This window comes from Rattus rattus, chromosome 11 (genome assembly GCF_011064425.1).
Source record: "Rattus rattus isolate New Zealand chromosome 11, Rrattus_CSIRO_v1, whole genome shotgun sequence".
Lineage (NCBI taxonomy): Eukaryota > Metazoa > Chordata > Mammalia > Rodentia > Muridae > Rattus > Rattus rattus.
In genome coordinates, this window is record NC_046164.1 from 96,466,544 (window position 1) to 96,487,285 (window position 20,742).

The following is a 20,742-nucleotide window of genomic DNA, read 5'->3' on the forward strand; positions in this document are numbered from 1 at the left end:
AAAACATTGCACAACATTCTCAAAAAATTAATAACATATTTAAAAAATCAAGGCCCTTGACTTTTGATATTATCCTTTAATGTCTACAAGGAAACAAACAAATAAACAGACAAACAAACAAGACAAAAAGAAAATGAAGAAAGTGATCTAGTCAATAAAGACCTGGAATCAGGCTCTTTGGGTTTATAACTCCAGTTAAGCCATCATGTGGGGAGATTTAAGAGCAGCATGAGGTTATAGAGATATCTGGAGATACCATACTCAGTCTCCCTTTTTACCCTAGGAGGGACTGAGATTTCATTCTCTAGGGAGTGGACTCTCCTGCAATAATCTTTCAATGATTAAGTGCACTACGAAGTGGGGACAAGTCTACATAAACCTCACAGGTGTGTGTGTGTGTGTGTGTGTGTGTGTGTGTGTGTGTGTGTGTGTGTGTGTGTGTGTATGAGTTCTGGGGCAAGGGAGCAGGAGTCACTGATATGTTTTATAACTTTTTTCTTCTAAAACTTTTGAAAAGATCAACTCTGGTTTCAGTTTAGTTTTTTCTTTCTTTTCTTGTCTAGAAGAAACCTCCATGGCCACTTCTTCAAATTTGTTCCAGATGGATTTAGCCATAGAATGATTGATTATTCACTCAGTTGTGAGCTATGTGGTTAAGCTCAGAAACATACAACAAACTGGTTTAGAGCTGTGTTTCATGGTAAGTGACAGGAAAGATAATCCTTAACCTGTCATTTTAGAGTTAGTGATGAAGAAAGACTACAGGGAGGCTGCTTCTGTCAAGAAGATGTATTAGCAAATGGACAGTAGAATATAAGGAAACCTTAGGTGGCTAAGCACTTGCCTCCCTAGGTTTCATGGTAAAGGGAACCAGATACCCCTGCAAGCCAAGCCAGCTCCCTGCCTGCTCCATGGATCAGATTAGCCTCTCTGGGATGCTGCAGGCCAAAGACCAGAGGCCAGCCTGTACCTGGCTGCGAGGCCCCAATACCCCATTCAGCCCATAGGTGTTTTCATTATTTACATCAGAGATATTTAGACAACTCTGGAGCATAACTGTGCTTAGGAGCAACAGTGCTTTATCAGAATTGGATTACATGCTTTAGAAAGCAATTTTAAGACATTTGATCTATCTTCACCTTTTTAAAGAGAAAATCAACTTTCTTTGGAATTTTGTTATTGTTAGAACAGCTGAATTAACTTTTTTCTTTTACTCTGGTTAATTCATAAGCTGGCTCCAGACTATTCTGCTGTCAGAGACAGCATGGCTAGTACCCCTTCCCTTCACATCAGCAACTGATTTTGTAGGTCTTCCTGCACACTGTTCAATTCTTTGACTTCTACTTAGGCCACATAACTTTTCTCTCTCCCCTAGAATACAATTCAGCTTTACCCATGATTTCTTGGTAATAAATAAGCCACCATCGTGTCTCTCATCAAAACACTTATTCCTCAGGATACCAAAAAATTTCATGTAGACTTTTGTTGCTTCTGAATTTTTAACTTTTACATCCATTGCAACCTCAGGTTATGTTCAGGGGGTAGGGCAGGTCTCCAAGCAAACCTTTGTTGCAAAAGAACACACGCGAATGCACTTCGACATAAAGATGATTCTACGCGCGAGATATTGAATAAACAACTGGTGACAGAAGCAATGTGAGCTATGTGGTTAAGCTCAGAAACCTACAACAGACTGGTTTAGAGCTGTATTTCATGGTGACAGAAAAGATATGACAGAGATTTCGATGGGAGAGAATTATCTGTGATTCTCAAAGAAATGCACAACTAACACAAAGTCTTAAAACAAAGCTGCCATAACATAAAAATAGGGTGCATTGTACTCATTTTATATGGCAGACCCCAAGCACCTGCTGCTGTATAAAACTAAAGATAATTGTGCTTTCTCACTAGGTCTTACTTCAAGGGCATTGTTTATATTTATGTGTACAGTGGAGGGAATGTTTTAAATTCCAAGGAGAGAGAATTATATGGGCAATATATGGAAGGGTGGATGGTATTTGAGAAGTTAAAGTCAGAGAAGGAGAGAGCAGTAACTCACAAGCAGGCTCTTCTATTGGACAGGACTTCACCTATTCTACCTGCCCCTGGGATGGGAGCTTGAATGGGCATTCTATCTCTTACACTGTCTGAGAAGCATTTTGCTTTTAATTATTATTTGCTTTATGAAACCACTTAAAATTCTAGATTTAACTATAAGTTTTGGCCAGTGTCACTTGTGGAGTTTTAATTAGTCATAGGCACCCAGACCTGGCTCCCAGTGATGCCAGTTTCCCAGCATTCTTCCCCCTGAGTGTAGTTGGATCCACTGACTTATCTTGAAGGACCAGACTGGCTGCCATTTTTTTTTTGAGAAGGTTACAAAGAACTGTGATTTTAGCTTAATCATCATTCTGCCCTGCTCCCTTCTTTATGTCCTCTAATAAAAGAAGCTGTACATTAAGGGATGCTCCCTGGAGAAGTGTTATGCAGCAAGGAATCATAATGGAAGAACTCATGAGGGGCAGAAGCAGGAAGTGAGTCTGCTAACAATCTCAAACAAATGGAGGAAGTGATCTTTCCTCATCGAGCCTAGAGATGACTGGTACCTTGTGAAATCCCAAAACTAGACTAGGTGCTAAGAGCCTTTGTGATAATAAGTGCTTGTTAAAGCTCCTAAGTTTGGGAAAATTATACATATTGCAATGGATACTCAAATACAGCCTTCCTTATGGTTTGTGTGTGATAAATCTCACACGAAGCTAGGCAAGATATGCTGTCTCCATAGTGAACCTGATTTGAGGGCAAAACCTCAAATCAAAATCAAATAAACAACAGAAGGCTAGTCATGCTTAATGCTGATACTTCCATATTATAAAGACATTTCTGTTAACACATGCAAGCAGGTATTTAATGTACATCAAAATTCAAACAATTCTTTTCCAAGCTTATTGAAATGGTGTCCTGGACTGTGCTGTGAACCACAGTAATTACTCATGCTGGGGCCTGGGAACAAATGAGCAGTGATCCAGCTTTAATGCTTCAGTAATTTAGTCCAGACATCCAGAACAATCGGTTCTAGGTGAAACTGTTTTGTCAATAAGCATTCTGGTCATTGAAATGTCTAGTTTTCTCTTTCTGAGTCATTAATACTTCTGTAATCACAGGATGCACCTGCATTCTTCTCAGGGCCGATTTTAACTTGCCCACTTGCCCTGGTATGCTTTTTTTTCTCCCTATAAAAATACTATCAGAGAAAAAGAACTCCTAGTGATAGAAACAGTTTAAAGTATCAGTTTAAAGTATCGAGACCTGCCTTGTACAAGTTAGAAGAAGCCTCTGTCTCTCTCTTCTCTGTACTGTTTGCAACAACAACTGGATGTGCAAGTCATTTTAGGAGCTGGAAAACTAAAGCTTTAGGGACATGATCTGGATTCCTAGGTCATCATATCTCTGAGGGGAGGACCTGAATGGAAATCCTTGTGTCTTGTTTAGTTTCATGGGGTTTCTAGCACTCTTCGCTGCCAGAGGCTACTTTCTAGAATCCTCGTGAGCATGCAAGGGTGAAAGCATTCCATCAGAGAGGAAAATTCTCTTCATTAGTAGGCAATGCAGGTATCTGTGTATCAAGTTGTAGTTGCTACATGCTAACTCCTGATGGAGAAACAGAACACCTAAACAAAGAAGAAAAAGCGCCACATGCAGTCTTATGATTCCCATATTAGACTAGCTACTGCAGAAAATTCAACAGGAAGAAAAAACGGCCATATCAGCTTCCTCGTGGGAAGTCCATGGGCAGCTATGAGAGACGTGTTCTTCATACATAGTCAAGATGGGGATGTTTTGCCAGAGGTGTGTCAGGTGTTTAGGATCAGAATTTTTATTTTAATAGGATCCTCAGGTAATTTATAAATTCATTAAAGTTTGAGAGTCTCTGACCCAGGGTTGTATAGCATAGACCTTTAAAAAATATACTAAACTGGAATTTGAATGTAATATATATATATATACAATTTTAAGTAACCTTTAATAAAAATCTCCCAACTGATTTACTCGGGTATCTGAGTCATACAGTAGAGAGACCCAAGAAGTCTCATGACTTTATCATCTCCTCCAAATACTATGGCAATTGCTTTATCCAAGTCATATTCTTGACAACTGCTCTTTCCTAAGGGTGACAGTGACAGTTAAGAAGTGTGATGGTTAATTTCATGTCATTTTGACTGGATCGGGGTTTGCCCAGAAATGTTGAAATATTATTTCTGGTGAGTGTTCTTGAGGATGTTTCCAGAAGAGAGAGTCTTTGAGTTTGTAGACGGAATTAGGAATTAAGCAGACGGCCCTCACCCATTTGGATAAATATAAAACTGCACTGATTGCCCAAATAAGGCAAAAAGACAAATGATGGGCAAATTACCTCTGTCACCCCCCCCACACACACACACCTTCTTGACCAGAAACATCATCTTGTTGTGAGGCATCAGAGCTCTTAGAGCTCAGAGTTTTGATCTCTGTGACTTACTCAAGCAGATCCCACCTTCTCAAGGCTTCAGACTCAACAAGTTTACTGATATTTATGATTCTTTAATCAGGAGACAACCCCTATGCTAAAGATGTGCCTCTCTCTGCTCTGCCAGCTCTGTCCTTCAGGGCAGTCCCAACTCAGTCTCTAACACACAGGGAAGAAAAGCCATTGTTTCTAATGAAGAGTTTCAGTTTCTTCCTGCTGAATATAATAGTTTTGACACAACAGTAATATGTCGCTATTGGGATAATTTTTTAAAAATTTGATTTCCCAATGTTATTGCAAAGGAAACTCAAGGCTTGTGCTAAGGAGGAGCCAGCCCATTGCTGGTGCTTAGTTTTACCCATTTTTTTTTACAACTGTTATCTGATTTTTGTTTTAGCTTTGCAATGTATGTACATTTGTATGCAACATATGTATGTATGTATGTATGTATGTATGTATATATGTGTAGTCTGTGTGTCTGACTATCTCTGATTCTATATACAACCAGATTTTCCAATAATTCTTCCAAGCTACCTCTTAGAATTCTACTGCAGTTTGTAAACAGTAGTAGTAAACTAAACATTCTGGGTTTTCCCAATAGAGCAGCAGCCTGGGTTGAAGGATTAGCCACCAGTGCTAGGCTGGGCAATTGGAAATGACTCCTTTGCTATGCTTATGCAATTCTTCTGCATGTTTTAATTTTAAAAAGCAATGAGAATGTTTTTTAAAGGTTTTTTTTAAGTTAATTTAGAGTTGAGCTCTACTTTAGAAAGTTTTTTCTATTTATCTCCTATTTTGAATGAGTTATTCACCAAATAATTTTTTTTTGTTTTTGCTGTTTGTTTATTTGTTTTTCAGGATTGTCTGTAGCATTTTAAATTGCATCACAATTCTTCATTTAGTTTTTTTTTTTTTTTTATTATCATTATCTCCCTTTCCCCATCACCAAAGCTGGGCTTGTAGGTTAAGGTGGGTGGGGGCTGGGGGATTATATAACTCAAGTTCAAAACAAAGTTGCATCTTTAGCAGCCTCTGTGGGAGGACTCTTTCTCAGGCTTCTTCCCTGGATTAGGCTATTATGATCCAACAGGTCATGAACTATTTTAACAAAAGGGCCCACAGTTTATACTGTGAAGTTTAATTCATCATGAGTGACTGGAATTTCTGCCTTGCTTGTTGAGTGGGACTTCCTTCAGAGTTTCCTTCTGATTTTATCTGAAGAATATAAGGATTTGGAGATTTAATACTACTCCCAGTCAATATATTATTTTCTAATCTACTTCATGGTTTCTCAAACGTTTTTTTTTTTCTTTGCTAAAACTTTTTCTAGGTAATAAGAGATTTTAATGCTTCAGAAGTGTGTTATGATGACAAAGCCAGGGGTTCTGTCTTATTGGCATCATTTATCTGTTAAGATAAATGGTTTAAATAAATTATTTGTTAAACAGATAGTACAGTAGCTCTCCAAGGTGCTGTGTTCTATCATGAGAGGCATTGACAGGAATCATGAGACTGGAACTGCAGCCTGTCTCTGATCAGTCTAATCTGGGTGCATTGCTACAGCAGATGATGCCAAGTACATGCTCTGGGCTTACATGTATACAGACATGTGCCGGAGTAGAGGTCTGCATGATGCATATGTGTATACACAAATTCCTGGAATATAATGGTTCCAAGCAAGAAAGGTGACACTTGTCCCACATAGGGAAGTTTCTTAACCATCTTTCAACAACTTCCGGAATATTCTATTATTACAAAGTTCTCCAGAATAAGTAGACATAGGATAGAACCCGTTTTATGCAGCAGTATCTCTTTAGGTCTCAAAATATGAAAAATGGTGACATTTAATTGCATCAATAAAAGTTCTTCCTGAATCCAGGTTGGAAAGACTTGGTCTCCGTAGAGGACACTGAATAGGATCCCTGGAGATACTTTTCATTTTGGACTATGTTCCATGCCTTCCTTCCATGGAACAGAGTTAGATCATCGAGTGCACACTCAGCTGCAAAGAGTGAAAACTTACTTCACTATAGCTCTTGGAGTCTTTTAGACTTAACTATATGTACAAAGGCAGGTCCAATTTGTGTCATGATTTTTCTGTAAGCTCAGCATATATGAAGTTTTTTTTTTCTTTTTTTATGGCAGCCCGTAGTTCTATTCCTTACTTCACCTTTACTTTGCCAGTTGTGCAAGTATAAGCCAGGTCTCAACTCTCAAGATGAAAGGTTCTTCTGCAAGCCCTGAGACCCTGACATTTTCCTTGTCTCCTCAGCAATTAAGTCCTCCCTTCTCTGCCTCTAGATCAGAAGTGATCTTCTTAAGTCACCTACCCTTGCCTGAGTGATTTTCCTGGATTCTAAGAGCAGAGGACAACCTCTGGCCTGCAGTCCACGGAAATGTTGAACATGAGATAAATTGCCATTAACTCTTCTTCCTTTCTCTTATTTTACCACCCTTCACCCTTCATCATTCATCAAGACTTGAGTTTCTACAGAGTATAAGAGAATTTATGAATATCTGTGAGCCTTACAGAAAGACTACAAAATCTCATGTACATTGAACCTGAAGAAATCCAAACTTAGAAAAGAAAGAATGTGGCTGGCGGTGGGAAAGGCCAAAGTGAGAAAATGCTGGTAGTTCCAGTTAGACTATGAGTGAGGTTTTGCAATCTTTTCCACATGTTGATAACTATGGTTAGTAATTTATTGTATATTTCAAATATATAAGAAAAAAGGGTTTTAGCTATTCTTACCATAAAAATGTCTGTGAAGAAATGGATGAATTACTTAGCTTGACTTGATTATTCCATAATGAGCACACCTATTAAAAACCATACTGTGACCTTAAAATATATATATTTATTACTTGCCAATTAAAATATAAAGCACAGGGGCTGGAGAGATGGCTGAGCATTTCAGAAGAGTACTTGCTGCTCTTCCAAAGGACATGGGTTCAGTTCCCAGCACCACATTACAGCTCACAACCATCTTCAACTCCAGTCCTAGAGTATTCAGTTCTCTCTTCTGGACTCCAAGGGCACCAGGCACGTGTGCAGTACATATATGTTACATGCACACAGACCACTTACATATGAAATGAATGAGTAAAGTAATAATATGAAAGCACATCTGGGGATATGCCTCAGTAGTAGCACACATGTGTAACTTATACAAGGGTCTGGGTTTCATCTTTAGCTCTGCATAGCTTTTAAATTAAAAATTAAATAATGGTGCAGAGAAATGAATCAGTGAATAAAAGCACTTGCTTCCAACCCTGATAGCCCAAGTTCAGTCTCTAAGACCCACATGGTAGGAGTAGAGAACCAACTCCTGAAGATGTCTTTGGCCTTCACACATGTGCTATGACATACACGTGGACCCATACATTAATTAATATGATATTAAATAAAAGTCTAGCCTTGTGATATTTATTTCAAATACCATGAATATTAAAATTTCATCAACAAAGATGGATGAAGCAAAGAAGTGCAGGCCGACAGGAACCGGATGTAGATTGCTCCTGAGAGACACAGCCAGAATACAGCAAATACAGAGGCGAATGCCAGCAGCAAACCACTGAACTGAGAACAGGAACCCCGTTGAAGGAATCAGAGAAAGGACTGAAAGAGCTTGAAGGGGCTCGAGACCCCATATGAACAACAATGCCAAGCAACCAGAGCTTCCAGGGACTAAGCCACTACCCAAAGATATACATGGACTGACCCTGGGCTCCAACCTCATAGGTAGCAATGAATAGCATAGTAAGAGCACCAGTGGAAGGGGAAGCCCTTGGTCCTGCCAAGACTGAACCCCCAGTGAACGTGATTGTTGGGGGAAGGGCGGTAATGGGGGGAGAATGGGGAGGGGAAGCCCATCTGGAAGGGGAGAGGAAGGGGTTAGGGGGATGTTGGTCCAGAAACCGGGAAGGGAAATAACAATCAAAATGTAAATAAGAAATACTCAAGTTAATAAAGATAAAAAAAAATTTTCATCAACCTAAGTTTTCATTATGACCAGATTTCTGAGGAAGGATTTATCTAATCCAGACCTGAAGTCACTCTATATTAAAGGCTTGTCAGAAAATAATTTCAGTATTTTCAACTTTTTCCCCTAGGACTAAACTCAACCTTTTTAGTTACCAGTGTTATTATGAAATAATAATTTAGGTTGCAAAGAATAAGTTTTATGAATCCATTTTTTCCAGTAAAAAGATCAAATAGGGCTGAATATCTAAGATGTCCTTCATTAAAGATAGAGTGGTCCCTTTAAGTAACTACTTTGGGGTCATGCTGAAAGTTTGTAGCACATCTGGCTGGGACATATGGCCTACACATATGACATACATATGACATACACAATACTCAGTGGCTCCTCCTCGAGGTAATTGAGGTCTTAGATTAAAAACTGCTATGTTATGTAATCAAAAATTTTAGTGTTCTTCTGATATTAAATAAAATGGCCCAGGAAGGGGTTTATCAGTGTTCAGCGAGTTATTAGCAGTTTGTTGGGGAGAGTTACTGGGAGAGAGTCAGTCATGGGTGTGTGCTGTATAATAGGGGTGCTTTCTGATCTAACTTTTGTCCCTCTTTACAGTGTCCCCATTGCTATCGGAAGCAAGTGCATGTAAGGTGGTTCTAAGGCAAGGGGGACCTGGACACAGTGCTCTTCACTATTCTGCTTGGTTATAGGATGGTCACTTCTGAGTTTTGGATCTTAATTTCCAACTTCTCCCCAATATTCTTTATCAAATGATCTATCTCAAGAAGGAACTTGTGTCTTTGACCATACTTTTTGGGGCATATTTTCTTTTTTGATCTTATATGTATTTTTAGCCAATTGCGAGACTGCCTCTGTCACGTACTCGTTTTATTTTGACTGTTAACAGTTTATCGGGTACTTATGAGGTCCCATACATTGCTTGTCTAAATTGTTGTCTGTTTTATTGTTATTTGCCCAAACATGGGTCAGTTATGCTGAGTTCTCTAAGTATTATACTATGACCTTTCTTCTTCTCTATCAAAATGGTTTTCATCTTCTTTGACTTTATCAAATGACAACATAAAGTGGTTCTCAGACTTGAGTGCATTTGTTAATAAGTGGTTTTGTGTATAACCGAACAACCTTACTAAAATACTGCCTACTTAGCACATTAACATGAATCTACAACTATTCGAAGAGTAGCTGATGCTTTAGAATTTAAATGAAATCTCTCTCTTTCTTCTCTCTCAGTTATTTAGCACCCAATTATGCAATGTTGATCCACTGTGCTGTCTTTCTATCCTTCTAATCTCCTTTCAGATGAAATAAGAATTCTATGCTGTTGCAAACTTCTTGGTGCTTAGCCTTCTGTTCTTATGTTTCTTCACTTTGCTTTCCCTAAATGTTTACATATCAATTAGGGCTGAACTACAAACCTGCAATTGTTTTAACTTCTTGTAATGACAGTGTTTTCTTCTGCCAATGTTTGCATGCAGTTGTCTTGATCAGTTTTGGTTTTGAGTGTACAATTTGCAGTTACCTCCTGGAAAAAGCACTGTGCTAATGGATTTCAGATGTGGCATGAATAACTTATTTGTACATTCGTGCAAAATCAAACACATTTGGAATGAATTTTGTTTACTCTTTGGTTTCAAACAATTAAATCATGCCAGTAACTCAACAAGTGCAAAGGGAATCCTTAAAAGGGGACTTAGTGATTTCAGAAAGTATAGGTTGGGGTTTTCTGCTGGACAAAGAAATCATGAGCCAGCACCCTTGCACATTCCCGAAGTTACCCAGGCTTGCCACTCTACTCTAATCTGCTGTTTTGTTCTGTGGGAAAAAGGGAATTCATTCCACAGATTAAGTGTTAACTAGTCCTAACAAGAATCTCCCTCTGTGATGGGAAGCAGATCTTTGATCAAGTTTGTACTGAAATGAAGAGACGAATGTACTTTTCAAATATCTGATGACTCACAGAGTATGAACAGACTGCAATAGTGATCTGCATATCTTCTCCTGGGAGATTCCCTAGTTAAAAAATGCTTTGGGGCCAAAGCCAGAGCCTACGTCCATCCCTTATGTGGTTCAGTGTAAACTTTACCTTCAAACCTCAGTGCTTCATACAAGTCTTTGTCACAAGCTTAAGGGGATCCATATAGAAGATATGGGTCTCTCTGAGGGCCAGTCATCACAGAGCACAGCTACAGTTTCACTTGGGAAGTGTGGTGATCTCATCTTCTCAGCTTTTATGGAGAGTTGAAAGGCTCTCCTGTTTACTCCCTTTCTTTGAAACTGTGTATTATCACATCCCTACATCCTCGGTTTAGAGATACAGTCTCAGCAGGGGCTAATGACTATGTGATCATGTGCTAGTGACATCAGTGGGAGGAGAAGGAAAATACAGTGTCAGCATGTGGGATTTATGCTTTCTCTTCACTACTATCCATACTCCGTGGCTAGCCTGATTTATATGGCTCATGGAGCTTCCTAAAGCTAAGATTGAGCTAGGGCATCCATTTCCAGATTGGAGCAGGTATCAAAAACAGGATAATTACAGCATAGGTTTGGGGCCTATTTCCAGAGTTTTCTGATCTTATAGGTGTGGGACCCCAAAATCTGCATTTCTGGGAGATGTCCAAATGCTTGGTCCTTCTGGCCATAGTTTGCAAGCACTGGAGTCAGGAGTGTCTGGTAGCAGTTTTCTTAGGCAGGAGGACAATCATATTGATCTCTTCTGTCCTTGTACTCCAGTTGTTATTATGAAGGAAATCTAAGGGCATTTCTTCACTTGAACCAGCTACATACATATGTTCTTCAAAATGCTTATTAAAATGACCTGACAGTGACTAGAAACTCAATGTCCACGGTATTTTGAAAAGTAGATAATAAAGTGTGTCATTTTTAGGAGCAAATCAAACGTCTCTAGTGCAGTGTATCCATTATTTAAACAAGTCCCCTACATTTCAGTTCTACCCAGTAAGACAGCTTTAGAGGAATTTCAGATACTCAAAGGTTATCAACAATGAAAAAGTATAAGCAGGCTTAAATTTCCACTTTTTTTCTGCTTGAGCTTTTTTAAGTTTAATACAATTTACATGATTATAGGGTTGTTTTTTTTCCTCAAAATATCTACTTTGTTACACCAAAGCTCTTTATTGGGCTGTGATCCGTACACAACAAAAGCTAGGTATTTTCTCACAAAACTGACTCAAGCATCCAGAGGCCTTTATGGCATCGGTCAGATCAACAAAGGGTGAACTTAGAAGCTGATTGTGAAGAGCAGTGCAGGTACGCTGAGGTATCTGTCACTCTATAATTTATGCATATTCTTCTGGATATGAGATCATACCCACTTAAAATGAAAGAAATAAAAGAAATATTTCTCTAGCATCTAAGAAGCCAAAGATATTAGGTTCAAGGTTTCTAAAGAAGTACATGCAAAATTGTTTCCTTTTCAAAACAGTATTTTAGCTATGAATGTGCAGGGTATAGCACAAGGTCCACCAAGGGGTGGAGGTCTGATTGGTAGGCTTGAGCAGGTGACAGGCTGGAGGATGTAAAGATTTTTTTTCTTGTCAGTGTATTAGTTGGGTCTGTGTCAAATAATAATAAAAATAGAATAAAATCACCAAAATTCAGTTGAAAGTTGGGAAAAGAAAAAAAAAGTATGACCTTCTCTCAAAGACCAACCAATCAGAGACAACAAATAGTTACCTGATCAAATAGCTCTAATGTTAGATTGCCCCTCAGCTGCACTAGGGTGGCTACCCACCCTGTTTCCTTTGGCATTTGGTGATTCCAGTAAACTGATGCCTTCAGTCTTAATATCATGGTAGTATTGTTGTAAAAATATAAAAATAATATATGAATTGCTGTCTTTTACCTCGCTAGGTCCAGCACCGCAGTGCCCCAAGATATCTGCTGGATATCTTTGCAGAAACACATCCCAACTCCTCAGCGGCCCAGTGTCTACAGCTGCCGCACACTTTCCTACACTCAAACCCTCACCTATCAGAACACACAACACAATAATCTTAGACTCAATTGATAAGATATAATTGCCCACCTAAACATACAAAGCCCAGGACCATCCATCCCTTGAGAACATTAATAACAGCCTGTAAATACATAGAGCAGAATCTTAACGTCCCCAGCCATGTTGTCCTGCCACGGCTTCTCTCTCTCCCTCTCTCCTGTCTCTCCCTTTCTGTCCTAGTCTCCTCCTCTTCCTTCAAACTTCTCTCCCGCCCATCCTTCCATCCTTCCTTCTCATCCAATGACAGGCCTCCTTCTATCTTGTGCCTGCCTCACCTGTAGTATTGAAACACTGAAGTATCTTTTCACATTTTCTTTGGTGTTTTATATTACACACACACACACACACACACACACACACACACACACACACACTCACACACACACACTATCTGTAATATAAGATAGATTCTACCCTCTCGACTTGATTCTATAATCAGCTTTACAGGGTACCTTTACTGAGTTTATTTATGTATTACATTTTTTCATCACAATGATTCATTGATTGTGTGTGTGTGTGTGTGTGTGTGTGTGTGTGTGTGTGTGTGTGCATACAAATGCATGTATGGGTACGACGTGGCCTATATACGGAGGTCAGAGGGCAACTTTTGGGAGTCACCTTTTTCCATTCACAATTAGGGATCCCGGGGATCAAACTCAGGTTGTTAAGAGTTGGTGACAAGTACCTTTATACAGTGATCTCTCATTTTTAGTAGCCTTGTTCTTTTCATGTACCTGTGAAAGGTCACCAAGTTAATGATATGTCCAAAGAAATGTGCAAAAATTATTTTGCACAAAACAAAAAGACCTGGAAAAACATGTAGAAAGGAGTAAGACATGTTTACAAAAATAAAAAAACCTCAATGGTAATTCAATTGGCAGAAAATATCTGTCACTGGTGCGGGCCAGCTGAAAACACTGTTTAAGACTAAAACAAAGTAGAGACCGTAGCACTTGCAAGATCTTAGTTTTGGATTATGTGATGAAGTATACCTCTTGAAATACATATGCAGAAAAATAATTTTATACAATTATGACTCATATATAAATTTTCATTTGTCTTCATCCAGCTGGCCATGGTAAACGTGTTTGGCTTAGTGGACACACTTAGGCAGCATTTAAAAGGGAGTAGAGAAGTTTATTAAAACAGAGGGCTCCTCAAACAGCATAATGATGTCAAGAATATAGGTCCTTGGAGCACATTATTGTTTTAAGCAGAGGTCTCCACACTTTCACACTGGTTATAAAACATTATTTTGTGCTGCTGGCTTGGAATGAGACTGCCATCCATCTGCAGGCAATTAGGAGTAGGGCTGTGTATTTGATTAGCTCAATAATAAACGGGCACAAGTGTGACTCGACTTATGTTAGTCAGATCCCTAGACAGATTATCCAGTTGTTATCATATGAAATAACCCATTTTATCAACAATTAAGTAAATCTACATTTATGGGCACTTTGCAAAAGCAGGAGGTGGGAAGAAGGCCAACTAAAAAAGCCTTAAGTCATTAAAAACGTTTAACTGTGTTTTCCATAGTACAGACTCCGAGCACAAATTTTAGAAATTGCTAAATTATTCAGAACAGTTTAGGTGAAATATTCTGTTTATACATAAATAAATAGTTAAGTATTCATATTTTCCATAAGCAATTTGCCTAATAACTTTAATTTATAATTTTAAAAATCCCCAGAGAACCAATAATTATTTTAATACGTGAAAAAAACTTTGTAAGGTAGTCTCTATCTTTTGGTATTATCATTAATTTCATAAACATAAAGTTTCATCCAGTGACCTGAAAAAATAGGCAAAAGACTACTAAATTATCGAACTTTCCAATTAGACAGAGTATGTGACATGTTTATTACAATACTGTGAAATTATGCCCTACCTATATGGCTAACAACTTTAAAAACTTTTCTTTTTATTAATTAAATATGTCTGTTCCTGTAAGTTTTAAAAAGTGTTTTAAATTGGAGTAGTAGTATTTCATATTTCTTCCTCTCCTCCTTCCAGGCCATCCCAGGTACACTCCCCTGAAACCCTCCTCTGACCTACCACTACTCCCAAACCGATAGCCTCTTTTTCTCTCATTTTTATTGTCACATATATAGGGTATATGTATATACACATGGATAAGTACAAGATGCTGAATCTGCTTTTGTTGATGGTGACTTTATGGTTTGAGGGCTGCCCTCTGCACTGGACAATGAATAAAGGGCACATCCCTAATAGACAGGAAATGAAAACAGGCTGCATTGTCACTCAATAGATGGATAGATAATAAAAGTGTGTTTCATGAACACAATGTGAAGAAAAATGAAATCACCCAATGTTCAGGTGAAGTGGGTGGACGAGGAAAGATCATCACAGCATTACTCAGATTGCTTACTTTATTGAATACGGTAACCCACACCCAAAAAGACACTGTAGCATGTTCTCACTCCTCTGTAATTCCTAGCTCCAAATCCTCAGATGTGAATACTGAACCTGGAGTTGTCATGGAGACCATAGCTGTTGGGAGTGGGTGGTGTGGAGTCTGGTGTGGGATGGATGCTAGGGCTTGATAGGGAATAGTAGGAAACAGGTGGTCTGATATGGAAAATGGAAAGATAGGGATGGAGCTCCAACTGGGGAGGACGGAGGTCAGAAAAGGAGGGGCAAAGCACAAATAATACCAAGGTTGTTTGAAAAAGCAACAAGGAATTGTATTATTTTATATTTACATAAAATGATATAGAATACATGTGTGACTCTGTTCTCTGTCTCTGTCTCTGTCTCTGTCTCTGTCTCTCTCTCTCTCTCTCTCTCTCTGTGTGTGTGTGTGTGTGTGTGTGTGTGTGTGTGTTTTGTCTTAAAGGAAGTAAAAGCACTCAGGCTGTAGTACTCCTGACCAGAATCACAAGCTAACAAGAACCTCAGTACAGGACATGAAAATCCTCCTTTTGAATGGTAGTCAGGGTAGTCCAAGTGACTGTCTAAATATATAGAATATTAATGTAGTCATGGGTTGCCTCTCAGCGGTTGAGGGTGGTCCCTATTGCTGAAGACACTACACAATTAATTAGAAAACACAACCAAGATGATTGGCATTGGAGCTGGCCAGAAAGCCTCTTTACTGTGGTCTAGCTTCCATAGTACCAGAAAACACTATGCAAGTTTCAAAGAAAAGAAAGCAATTAAACAGTCCTACTCAGATGCAACACCTATGAACCATGACAAGGATCAGCCTAGAAATGTGTTCCTAAGGCACAATATGCGGTGCTTGAGTGTTGGTAGTAACCAGAAGCTGTTTAATTGGACTTAAGTCCACTAAAAAGGAGGAAAGATGTGTCAATACTGTAAACCTAGCCAGCTTTCCAGGGCTAGTGGTGTCATGGGTATTAGAAAAGAGCTAACTACCACCACTTTGTTAGACCAGCACAATTCCTTTCTATGTTCAAAACAACCCTTATACCCACAGGTACGTGTAGAAGTCTTTCTTTATAATAAATGGAGACCATCACAGAAAACCACATCTGGACATAGTGCAGCGATCAACAGATTGTGGTGAGCCCAGGCCTGGTGGATACATCTATTACACATCTCTTACAGCTCCAGCAGTAGATGCGGTGAAAAGATTGTTAGAACCAGAGCACCAGGTTATCTGCTTTAGTCTCTCCTAGAAATGGCCTAATAAACAAGGCTGGAACATTGCAATATCACTGGGGATGTTAATATGGAAGGACAGAGGTTTCACGAGGTGCCACCCTGGACATAGAACTACAGGCAATGAGTCCAAATATTTTAAAGGAAAGTTAAATCAGATTTCACTTTCAGTATTTACAGTATATTTCTAATACACCCAACCTGTGCCTTAAATATATTTTATTCTAGAACTTCTTCATTCAGTTTTAGGCATTGTTCCTGGATTCAGCCAGAGGTGCCAGTGATGGATTATGAACAACTTTGGAAGTAATCAGTTCTTTATCTGTTCCTTTTTTCTTCAAGTATTCCTAAAGTATTCAATACCTAGAGGGCTAATAATAATTTAAAATGTAAAAACCTAAATAAATTCATAAAATCTTTTTTATTACAGAATAAAAGACCATCAAACCTTAAGCAAACTATTTAAATAGCTGAACTAAAAGATGATATATGTGAAATAAATTGAAGGTATTTTTCACCAGTATTCATCCAAATACATATAATTCTCATATAACCTCATCATTTTATTTCCTTGTCAAAATCCTAAATTAGATACCAGAATATCAAGCAGATGATCGCACATTCGCCATCAATCCTGGCTCATGACATTAACACAAAACAGATGCTGTTCTGATGATCCTCTGAAAGGTGACACCGTCGCAGCATGGGTAAGCTCTTTATGTGGGGCGACTTAAAATTTGCCCACAGAATATTAAATAATAAAAAACAGAGCATGGCCGGTTTCCTCAGTTCACTAAGATGCCATTTAAAAGCTCCCATCTCTATACTGAGGATAGAACAAAGCTCTGAATTGTTCCCCTAACCCTTGAGGTATTCATGACCTCATTCATAACCAGTCAGAAAAGCAGAGCTCCTAGACCCCGCCCATTGCTTAGTGTGTATGGTGATGCCAGACTGCCCATTCTATAGAGGTCTACCCACTCAGCCCCTAGCAATGTGAAAACAGTCTGGGATCTCCTATAACCCTTTCTCAATAAAAGAATCACCACACCAGCAGTTCTTAGAGGATTTGTCAAGAAAAAAATGCAAACAGTCCCTTAGCACAGTCTAGTTAGCTAATACCTCACATGTCTTCAAAGGCCAAGATTCTTATCGCTTTGCTCACATGAGTCTGCAGCTGTTTCTAGAATACACAGTTATGTGTACCCTGTGAAAATAAACAGAAAGGCCCAGGCAGATGAGCCATGGTGCAAGTGATAGAAGTAAAATGTGCTGAAATGGGAACTTTAAAAGAAACAGCCATGTGAACACAGAGCCACTCTTCGAAGTGAAGTCAGAACCGTTTTTCTTTACTTTGGAGTGATGAAATTAAGTTAGTGGCAACTCCAACAACAAAGAAGCTTGAGAAACCAAGAGGGGACATTTATAGGGTGGGTGGAAAGCACAATTTCAAGTTCCAAACAAACCACCCAACCCCTCTACTGACAGCTATGCCTCTGGCAACCCCTGCTCCAGGGTAAAAGTCAGCTCTGTCCTTAACACCTGTATGACCTCCAGTTCTCAAACTTGGCTGCATACTGGAACCACACTGGGAGTTTTAAGAAACACCGATGCCTAGAATTCATCCTCTGGAGTGTTATTTAATTGTGCTAGGGTGTAGTTTGGACCCTAGGAAGCTTTAAAAGGCTCATGAGGGATTATAAATAGAGCAGCTGAGGTTGGGAACCACTGATGAATTTTCTGATGCATAGCTTTCTCATTTGTAAAATAATGACATCCAGAGGCGCACGCTTTTTAGGATTATTTTGACAGTGAAATATGCTACTGCAGACAAAACACTTAGCACCATGTTCTGTGTGGAAAGCCCTTGATAAGTGCAAGCTATTGCACCCTCACCAGGAGGTGCGCCTGCGCAAGAACTTCCTTGTCAATACAAGCCATGCTCACCTTGGCACACATTATGCTCACTCTGTTCATAGCCTGCTGCACACTGGATCCGGTGGGAAGGGTTGGAAGGGATACGCTGAGGGTCAGCCGGGTTCCTCCGAATGACGAAGTTATTTCGGCCTGTCTGAACTTCAGGACCAGCAACTGCAGTAGCACTGGCTATGACGCCACCCCCAGGGATCACACCACTGGTAGCCATGCTCCTGGCAGCTACGGTCCCAGTGGCGGCACCCGACGATGCTTCGGCAGCTGGTGTTTCTTGCTGAGGCTGTTCGTTATTGACAATAATTTGGGCTGTTTTAGGAAGGCAGAGATATCCTCCATAGTGGTTGACACATTTCATTCCGCCTTTGCAAGCATCTGGTACAATGTCACATTCATCAATATCTGTGGTCAGTAATAAAATAAGTCAGCAGTCTTCTCAGAGAGTAGAGAGTGGTATACCACACATGGATAAAAAGAAGAGGCCCATGTGAGATGGACACAGGGGGCTGCTTTTGGATAGGAAGCCTTAGAAGCAAACTTACCTTTGCACTGCTGTCTTACAGGGTCCCATTCATATCCATCGGTGCATTGCTGAAAAGAAAATGTCAAACATGGAACCAGGAGGCAACGAGTGGCTTCCCCAAGAGGCTAACTATCATAAGAGCTTTATTCTGAGGGTTGGAATCCGAGGGAAATGAGATGGGTGGGCAGTTCCACATCCTTCCCTTGGAAACAAGTCTGTCTTAAAAGCTCAGGGGTCTCTTATCGTCTTTTCACTGGCCTAAACCCTTGGTGTGTCCACCACTATCCTTTGGAGTTCTTTCTTGAGACTGGTCTCCTAGTATTTCTGATTGATTATTTTATTTCTCCCATTTACTTTTTAAATTTTACAAAAACAAATACTGAAAAAAGACTAGCCGGGCTCCCTATCTTCTCCCGCCCTGAGTTCTTGCATCTCTCTAAATCTTCCTGAGCACTGGAGCATTGGAACCCAGCTCACTGCTACTCAGGTCCTGCCAGTGGTCGGTAGCTGTTCCTCTCTCCATCCTCAGGCTAACGCAGTCCAACTTGTCAGGGGTCACTAGGATATTCCCACATGAGAGATAGAAATTAACTGAATGCTCTCCATAGCCTCTAGTTCATACATTCTTTTCCCAAAACATAATGCAATGTTCTTCCTCTGGCACTGCCTTGTAGGAATGAGAGGCACCCTGACAGCCTGACTGCACTGTGCACTACTCATCAACTGCTTGGCCTGGAGACTTTCTTCTTCCTCTGAAACGTATCTGAAGGAGCCACCCTCACTCTGCCATGTGGGTCTGAGCTTTCCTGAGGTCCCCCAAATGCTACCTATATGCCCTGGGCCCTGGAATTTTAGAGCCCTGGACCTGCTATGTCTGCCTGATAACATCTCTCCTCCTAATTATCTCAGTATTTCTCTTTGAACCTCAAAGATTAAAACATTTATAGCAGTTCTGTGACTCAGAAGGAGGTACCATGGAAACAGAGCATCCTTTGAGGGTCCCATTGCTGTGATTTCTCCATCCCAACACTCTCTATTCTCCATTGGTGAGGGGTTTGGGTTCTCCAGGGATTCTGTCTGTTGACTTCTGTTTAAAACTTTGGCTCTGGGTCAGATGTTCCCTGAGTTTAGATTGGACTCCATGGCCCTAAAACAGCTGAGTCTAAAGAGACTTATTTTCTGCTTTGTTTTTACTCCTTAAGACATCTGTTGTACCTCCAGAAGGACGTTGAAGGGTTACTAGGATGCTGGTGTCCACTGGACCTGATAAACTTTCTGAAAGCCTCTTAATGGAGAAATACTTATTTCAAAGTTCTTCCAGACTCAGGTAACTTCATACAGTGCAATGATAAGTAGTTAAGAGACTTCTGTTATCTGATCCCTTGTATACTTCAGGAACTCCCTCTCTGACAATCTATACTTCCTTCAAAATCATTCTGCTAAAAGTCAAGACCTCTTTTTCTGGCTGGCTGAGAATGACAACTTTTCACTGTGGGAGATAACAGATCTGCTTCCTTTGTAGCCAGACTCTCTGCTCTGACCATTGTGAGAACAGGGCCTGTCTTTCCTATAATGCTGTCACCATATTCTCTTTCCCGGCCCCTCCTCCATTCTGGCACTTCTGTCCTGTCTCTGCTGCCATGTCCTTTGCTCTGAGGGCTTCTCAGTACATTCTTCCCACTTCCCTCTGCTTCCCACTTCCCATATGAGCAATTACTCCAAGGCCTTTCTTCTCCACGTGTGGGGCCCACCAGGATTTCCCTCCAGAGTTGCTCAGGAATTGGGCAGAACCAGCTGTTGCTGGTTTACTGGCAACTCGACAATCAACAGGCTCCTAAACGTTGTCCATATTCTCCAGATTCTCTTCAGCCATAGCACCTTCCCTTTCCCTTCCAGTCTCCAGAACTATAAACCTGAGACACAAGGTCTGGATCCCGCCCACACCCCTTTGGTCTCCTGCAGCTTGAGCCACAGGTATGTTCTACAGCAGTCTGCTCAGACACAGAACTTCAATCTCTGCTTTTCCTCTCTCTGTGATTAAATGTAACCAGGTAACTTCAGTGTGTTGGCATTTTATTTATACACTACCGACTTTTCTTGCTTGTGTTCGTAAGTGTCA

At 40.0% G+C, this 20,742-nt stretch overlaps 1 protein-coding gene across 3 annotated transcripts in view; it reads right to left on the bottom strand.

Moving 5' to 3' along the window:
• The window catches only part of Efemp1 (EGF containing fibulin extracellular matrix protein 1), a 67,623-nt gene that overhangs the window by 39,420 nt on the left and 7,461 nt on the right, over nt 1-20,742 (bottom strand). For all 3 annotated transcript variants that reach the window (XM_032916791.1, XM_032916792.1, XM_032916793.1), the window contains 2 exons: nt 18,643-18,691; nt 18,116-18,502 (listed from right to left, as the gene is read on the bottom strand). In XM_032916791.1, coding sequence (XP_032772682.1) covers nt 18,116-18,502; nt 18,643-18,691 — 436 coding nt within the window. The remainder of the gene's footprint in view (nt 1-18,115; nt 18,503-18,642; nt 18,692-20,742) is intronic.